This window comes from Aristolochia californica, unplaced genomic scaffold (assembly GCF_029961685.1).
Source record: "Aristolochia californica isolate CCGP_79_NKW_82.1479 unplaced genomic scaffold, dmAriCali1.0.hap1 SCAF_8, whole genome shotgun sequence".
Taxonomy (NCBI): Eukaryota; Viridiplantae; Streptophyta; class Magnoliopsida; order Piperales; family Aristolochiaceae; genus Aristolochia; species Aristolochia californica.
The window spans coordinates 4,151,217-4,159,202 of record NW_027182279.1 but is presented as its reverse complement, the minus strand read 5'-3'; the positions used below and the strand labels follow the sequence as shown (position 1 = coordinate 4,159,202).

Genomic DNA, 7,986 nt, shown 5'->3' with positions numbered 1-7,986 from the left:
TCGAGTCAAGCTCGAGCTTTAACATTCATTTAAAATTTTTCAAAAATTACATGTCTCGAGTTCGAGCTTCAACATACATTTAATTTTTTTCAAAAAATACATATCAAATAAATAGTATATAAAATTATACATACATTTTATATAAAATTGGACAAACATTTTACATAAAATTGAGCATAAGGATGGCATGGAATCCAGCTGAGTCTAAACCTTCCTATGTTTCAGCCGAGTTTGATTTAATGATTTCGAACTCGAGCTCGAGCCGACCTAGCCTCAAGACTAAAATTGTAATTGAGCTCGAGCCTAATAATTTTAACCGAGTTCGAGCTCGAGCTCTAGCTGAGTTCGAAGTTAACGTACATTTAATACTCTACATAAAATATATGTCAAATAAATTATCTATAAAATTATGCATACATTTAAAAAAAAAAGAATGATAGGGGAGGTTCGGGATTGAATCTCGATAATGGATTAGAACGCACCAATAATCTTTTTTACCCCAAATATTGTCTACCTTATTTTGTAATTTTTGAATCTAGCCCTAAATTTACTATGGCCTCTTTAGTGCCCCTCATTGAAAATTTATATTCTAGGAAAAACTAGAAATATTTTCCTAGGATACACATTTCCAAAAAAACCATTAAATAAAATCCTATTACTATTAGAGTCTTACTAGAAAATTACAAGAAATATTTTAAAATTTTCTTAGGAAAGTTAATTGGACCTCTTATTGCCTCTTCTAAGGAAATAAATAAAAAATAATAATCAATCTAATATATTACTATACTTATCGATAAATTTTTAATCAAATAAAATGTCAAACACAAAATTGTTATGAAAATTGCCTCATGCTAAAAGTATTATATCATCAACTGTCAAATACTTATTCAAAAAACATGAGGCACTAATGGTCCCTATATTTCTACTAAAAATTTATTTTCAATATTTATTGAAAAAACCACTAATAGTCTCTAGAAATGTATTTCTACTAAAATGTTTTTTCAATTTCTTCAAGAGCCATGAGGAAGGGACAAGGAGTTTTTTTTACTTGTTTATGATCACGCAAGTATGACTTTCACACGTGCGAAATCGACTTCGGGAGGGGGGTAGAAATTATTTCTCCCGAAGGACCTGTCATCGACGACGGAGCCGAACCTTGATTCGGTCGAGCTCGGCTCGTTAACTCAAATAAGCTGATTTCGGATCTCAAGCTCGAGAGATACCTAAACGAACCGAGTCGAACTCGAGCCGGCTCGGTTTGAAGCCACCCCTAGGGGGAGGGAGAACTCGAGCCGCTCGTTAGTTTGGAATTAGGGCATCTAATTTTTAACAAGGTGGACTACATTGTTGCTGATAGAGAGGTGCAACTAATGGGCATGTCACTTTACAAGGAGAACTTTGTGCAATGGTCAAGCATGTTGGAAAGTGAAACCACTTGGTAAACGGACATTAAACTTTGGCAGTTTGAGGATGTTGTAGCCTATATATGGAGTAACACGACGAAACGTTTGCATGCTTACTATGAGAGTATGATATGGGGGCAAATGTGACACAGTTGAAGATGTATGCGACATGGTCAAAATTTGGCTCCACAATAGCTGTATAAATATAAGCGGGATGGAGCTCAAGCCCAAAGGTGCACGCGTAGAGGTGTGTGTTGGCTTGTCATGTGGGCCATGCTGGGAGGCTCATTGACAGGCTAGCTAGATTCAAATTCAAAATTTGCATAATGATCAATTCAAAAGAGTTTGGAATTAGATCCCTAGAGAGTATATAGGGCATGTGAGATAATGCGTAATTTAAATTCGATACAAGGGGATTAACCGTATTGCTTAGGTGGTGAATTTTTATTGGTTGGAATTAGATCCCGAGAGAGTATATAGGGCATGTGAAATAATGTGTAATTTAAATTCGATATAAGGGGATTAACCGTATTGCTTAGGTGGTGAATTTTTATTGGTTAATTGTAGATAGAGGATAAAGGTTCCGGTCCCTCTATAACTTTAAAATAGGCTTATTTCTTCTTGTAAGAGAAGATTGACTAGCCTACTTTTCATCCGAAGTATTTTAGGCTGCAAGCTAAAGTTCTAGGAGTGATTTCTCACTTGATATTACAGTGTAACACCAAAGCATTACCAAATTTACTAATTGAAATTTTTATGAAGATAATCAATCAAAAAGTGTCTTTGATACCACAATTCTCTTATCCTTATCAATAGAACGGACGTGTAAGGAATCATTTAAGCTTTCAGTCTAATTTGCGAGGAAAATAAGCAAAATTGGGATTTGGATTAACATTAGTTATCAATCAATAACACTTCAGATTGTACAACCACATCAACAACCATGGTCACAGTACCAACTACAGTTTTTCTTTCGTTTACAACCATGCAGCCTTGGACCATGCGAACGAGAGTGTACACATTAGAAGGCACAAGAAAAGATGCCCGAGGGCGGTAACACTTACAAAAAACAGGCCCAAATACTAAGAAATGACTCATGAAACCAAAATGATCATAATTTGACTAAATAAAATTATTGAACCTTTATTATTATTAATCATCAATAAGCAGCGCACATGTACATATATTTACACTTGAACAGAGTTAAGGAACAACCATTCGCCTTGTCTGTACCACTCTGTTATGCCCTTGCTCCAGGAGCTGTCGACCAGCTTGAGGGATTGCATGCAACCCTGTTAGACCTCACCACAGCCCAGATAGCTGGAGATGCCAAATGCATTTCTATTTTTGGAGTCCTGAGCTCTGTATGACCACCGTGGACGCTCTCCTTCAATACCAAGTGCTTGTTACTTATCTGCAAAGAGAGTTAAGGAGAGCATATATTGTTTCTCCTCACTTCCTTCAGTCTAGTCAGCTACTTGTGCATACTAGAGGTGGTCTTGGATACCTAAGAACAAATTTGACTCCATCAAGCATGTATTCATTTAAAGTGATTCAAACATGGATCAATAGCAAAGCAGATTCCATGGAGCTGATATTTGTATCATGGAATTCTACCTTACACGATGCAAGTAAGTGGGTATGCACTGATATCTGAATTCAATGAGATTAGTCTAAGGATCATGATACCACATTTTGTTAGCCAGACACTCTCCAACTTTGACAAGAAAAAAGGGCATATGGTTGAAAAGACATTGTTTAAGATTATGCAATTCACAGATATGCCAAGGATACACAGCTTTCCACATGTCTGTAATGCTAACTTCTGGATCTGATTGAAGCCAGTAATCAGCATCAACCTGAAAATGTAAGTCAACATTAATGGCTAGTGTTTTTAGAGTTCTAGTACTAAAGCTGATTTCTATTCCCAAGATTGAAGCCCTCCATGACATAGTAATCCTACTCACATTTTCTTCTGAAGGGACAATTTTCAAAATTCCTCCAACAAAGTCCCGGCTCAAAGTCTCCGAAAAAGCAGGCTTCTGATTATCCTGTTGGTCTTGTCCATCTAAATCACATGCAGTGCGTGCATCATGGGCAGTTGCAGGCAGTGGACCAGCATTGTTATCATTGCTAGTACTATCAGCAACTGATTCTACAGCAGTAATCTGTAGGCCCATATTCAAATCTTCAACCTTCTCCTCAAATTTGCTGCAAGCATTTCCATTCATAGTTAGCTAGTGAACACTAAATAGAATCCGAGTGGCAGAATAGAATGTAATGAATTTTTTTACAAACACTTAGTATTAAACTCTAAAAAGTATTAGAAAAAACTTCTTTGGTGTACTACACCAAGCAAAAGGCTTCCAAGCAACGGCTTCCTTCCAACACTACCAGATCCAATTTTGCTTTTATAGAGGAAAGACCACAACAATTAAAGACCCAGTAAACCAAGAAATACCTGACTAGGTAGCAATCTATAGGTCCTGTAGCACTTCGCAGAAGCATTTGATACCGCCGTTGGGGATAATCAATAACCTACTCATAAGATACTTTTCCATCGATAAGAATCACCAAATAGACCTTGAAAAAAATTAATTTTCTTTCTTAACCCGTCTTACCTCATCAGGATCTGGTACTTCTAGAGTAGTTCCATGAGGAGCTTTTATGGCTATTAGTGTTTTGTTCTGCAATAAGACCGAGACACTTCAAATATTAATAAGCATCATAGCATAACAGTAGGTTTTAAAAATCTGACTGGACCTGGAAACAGGGAAGATTGTTGATGTCCTCCTTTGTTACATGGAGCCATCTGTTAATAGAGAAACAAAGATGAAATGATATAACATGGAATTAAAGAGAAGAAAAAGAAGAAATCTTGGGACTTAACCTACTTTTGATTGTTTTCATCCTCAGTGAGGATAGTCAGATGGTCTTGCATTTGTCTGCCAGGATAAACAGAAAACTAGAAGTCAGTGTCTGAAATGGTAAGTAGAAAAGAGGGGTAAGTAATTTTTGACAGAATGAACCTTATATTCTCATCAAGTCTGCACTCTTCAGCATACAAACTTTCTACTTGAGCCTGTCAAGTAAAGAATATGAAAAAGATAGCTTCAGAAAAAGAAAAAAAAATCAAATGGAAACCTAGAGTTAGAAATCATTCTTTATCTTTTTTTTTCAATCCATTACACATCTTACGTGGCCAAAAATGGAATAACTAAAGGTATCACTCAATGTTTTGCACTAATATTTTGCCTGTACTTGAATTTTCAACAAAGCAACAAACAGAAAAAGTATAGTTCACAAATAGAGTACTTCTTTGAGAAACATGAAAAGAAAATCAACAATGAACAATGCTATTTTGGCATAAGCTGAGCCCTTTCTCCCACGAAAGAGACAAATTTGATAATGCTTCAGATCAGCAGAACAAACTAATGAACCAAATAAAAATAAATTTTAATTGCATACAATGTAGAAATTTTTATGTGTTAAATAGTAACAAAACTGTGCTCCCCTAGCAATCAAAAGAATAAAACTACTTTGATAGTATACAACCATGAGAGCTTTTGAGGCTTTGTAAAGTCTCCATGACAAATGTAAGGATGTAACTGGAAGCAAGATTCTTCCAAACTTAATAGTATACCACCATGAGAGCTTTCGAGGCTTAGTAAAGTCTCTGTGACAAATGTAAGGATGTTACTGGAAGCAAGATTCTTCCAAATGATTCTTTTTTCTTCAAAATAGACTATTGCATTAATCAATTAATTCCAATGAGAGAACAAAATTAAAACCATCCAAATTTGGTTAAATCAGAAGAACAAAAATACCTTCAACCTTGAGACAAGCTCTTCCTGCTCCCTTGGCCTTGACATGTCAAGTCCCCTGTTTTTTATACTCTACTGTTATTGCCATTGCTGGAAATTAACTTAATTGAGACAAAGGTGGGAAGTAAGACAGAGGTAAAAAATGCTCTTACTTCCACCGAATCTGGTTCTTTAATGTTTTCTCTATCAAGCCTACTCCTTCAAGAACATTGGTTATGTCATATATTCTCCTCTTCTGGACCTGTCGAAGCAATAACAGTTTTAGAAATATAATGATTGAAAAAGAAAATCAATGAACATAACATTCAACTCCATACAGCTGATGGGTACATGACCATAATACGACCAAACTATGACACAGCTTTTCTATGATAACTTTAAAACACAGTATCAATCTATAGAGAGAGTGCGTACCTCTAAATCCTCTGCTGCTTGATTTAAATCAAGACTTCCATCCTCAGCTTGCTGAATCAAGCAAATGAACTTCTTCGTCAATAATCCTGATTGAGCATACAGATCAATATCAGCTTAAGAAGATTCTCAAAATCTCTTTTCCCAAAAGGAAACTGCTCCAGTGCCTACCTAAGGAGCTATCATAGCGGCAGCTATTAGCAGGAGGTAAAACATTTAAAGAAGAACCTGCATAATTACCAAGAACAATAAATGAATGATTACTTCTTGAGGAGAAAAGCACCTGAGAACTCAAAAGCCAGGTAGTACATAATAATGGCAATTATTTACCTGCATTTGATCCTGGGTTGTGGGGACCAGATCGTGCATGTTTTGAACCCTTCCCTTTACTGTATTGCTTACTACTTGTGCCTGAAAATGGTTTCGATATATGACTGCTAAGGGCTTCAGTGTATCCCTGGGCCTGTCCAACCATCTCTGAACTATGAGCAATTCCTTTTGTATCCTTTGGCTGCATGGATTGTCAAATAATTAATCACCTGGAGAAAAAGTACAAGGTCCAGTAGAAATTCTAACAGAAGTTCCAGATTTCTTTCTTCCCAAGCTGTATGCACTCCACCAAGGTATCAACAGTTTTAGAAATAAATATCTGAAAGCCACCAACAAGATATAGACTACAAACCCAGAAGAAAACAACTAAGAATATTGTAAACTCATCGTTGCAAGACAACTTCTCACTACTAGATCTTTGGGAAGCAAAGTATAAGCTGTATTATAAAAACAGTAGCCAACAAACATGTTTCACATTTGGGATTTTCAGCAGTTTGAACAGTTGGCCTTTTAAAGGATAAGTTAACATCTCAAATGCAGCCCTTCTTAGTAGGGGCTAGAATGAGAATTTCTGTGAAGTAACAAGCAACTGAACACACTGGACCAAAACATTAAGCACAACAATCGGATGCTTAAAGGTAGGCTGGACAGAGTGGATGTTACTGATAAAGACCTACATCTCAGATGACTATGTACCCTTTCTAGAACACTTAACAAGCACAAAATTTTGGAAGAGAAATTACATAAAAGGAAAATTATAAAAGTGTTCAGAGACACCTTGCATATTCTAACAATTTGAAGCATGAATCTCACTCATTCCCAATATTTTCTAACGTTAATGGTTTTTGAAAATTCTCTAATATTAATATTTGAAATGAGAAATATTAGTATAATCAATATCAATTTTAAGGAAGAAAACCTAGTTCCACAGTTTTCAGAGGCCATTCATCGAGAGTAAAAGATTTCCTATCTTCATCCTTTTAGTAGTATACCTCCCAATTTGTTTCCAATAATAACAAGCAAATTTAACAAGTCAAAGCTATCTCATAAACGACCCTGAACTTCTGCCAACAACCAGTTTGTGCTTGAAATGTAAATAAATGCAATTTAATGATAGAGCCTTTGATAACAATAGTCAATTTTTTTACTACATAGTAATTTAACATACAATTGAGGATAGAACACAATGCTGCCGTAAAACCTAGGAGAGTAGAATAAACTAGATGAAATAGAAGTATGAAAAGAACAATTCCCAAGCTTCCGGTAGACTGCTATAGGATAGCAGTACTGAAAATCTAATCTGGATAAAGCCAACACCGAGTTATCATCGGCTCGCACGAACAGAAATGACATTCTGATTAGCGCCAAACTTTATAATTTCCCAAGAAATGATTAAATCATCAAACCACTGAATCAGTAATTCAGCGGGCTACCAACGAGACAATAAAAGCAAACGCCACCAAGCTTTACGGCACAATAAGAAACCAACACATGCACAGCATAGGAAATCAACTAAACCAAGAAAACAGAGACAAGCAAATCACATCGTATAGGCTCCATAGATTAGAGATAAAAAAAAGTAACGTCCTCGCTCAGCTCAACTATGCAGATCCTCGCGCAATTATGGAATTCACTCAGAAAACGATGACAGAGCCACACTTTTTAAACAACCAAATTTCAACGCATCACAGAAAAATAAAGGAAAATCAGCATCGAGATCCAAAAAACGCAAGAAGATCAACTTACAGGTAGCTCCGAGTCCTTCAAATCGTCAGTATCGCCGCCCAGCAAATCGCTCTGCGGATCGGCGGGACGATGGAAATCGAGGGCGAATTTGGAGGAGGGGAAGGGGAATTGGCGTTTGAGAGGACGGAGAATCGGAGGGTACTGAGACTGGGATTGGAGGACGGAACGATTGGATCCGGCGAGCTCTGACATGACGGGTTCCGGAGGGAAGAAAAATAGAAGGGTTTTTTTGGAAGGAAGAAGAGAGGGAAATTATATGATTTTTTTTTGGA

General features: G+C 36.5%; 1 protein-coding gene across 1 annotated transcript; it reads right to left on the bottom strand.

Moving 5' to 3' along the window:
- Positions 1–2,483: 2,483 nt before the first annotated feature.
- On the bottom strand, positions 2,484–7,986 carry LOC137939091 (transcription factor E2FB-like). The gene is made up of 14 exons (XM_068784281.1): positions 7,715–7,986; positions 5,969–6,149; positions 5,810–5,866; positions 5,642–5,727; positions 5,380–5,468; positions 5,231–5,285; positions 4,433–4,485; positions 4,298–4,348; positions 4,167–4,215; positions 4,025–4,090; positions 3,865–3,941; positions 3,371–3,614; positions 3,198–3,262; positions 2,484–2,817 (listed from the first exon to the last, which is right to left on the bottom strand). The coding sequence occupies exons 1-14, from the start codon at positions 7,904–7,906 to the stop codon at positions 2,814–2,816; spliced, it is 1,269 nt and encodes a 422-aa protein (XP_068640382.1). The 5' UTR covers positions 7,907–7,986; the 3' UTR covers positions 2,484–2,813.

Excerpts from the sequence above, each read along its gene's own strand:
- LOC137939091 (XM_068784281.1), bottom strand. The coding sequence starts at position 7,906 with ATGTCAGAGCTCGCCGGATCCAATCGTTCCGTCCTCCAATCCCAGTCT. Across the intron at positions 5,469-5,641 it reads AAGCAGCAGAGGATTTAGAG|GTCCAGAAGAGGAGAATATA; the intron begins GTACGCACTCTC and ends TTGCTTCGACAG. Across the intron at positions 4,486-5,230 it reads AGCTTGTCTCAAGGTTGAAG|GCTCAAGTAGAAAGTTTGTA; the intron begins GTATTTTTGTTC and ends TTTACTTGACAG.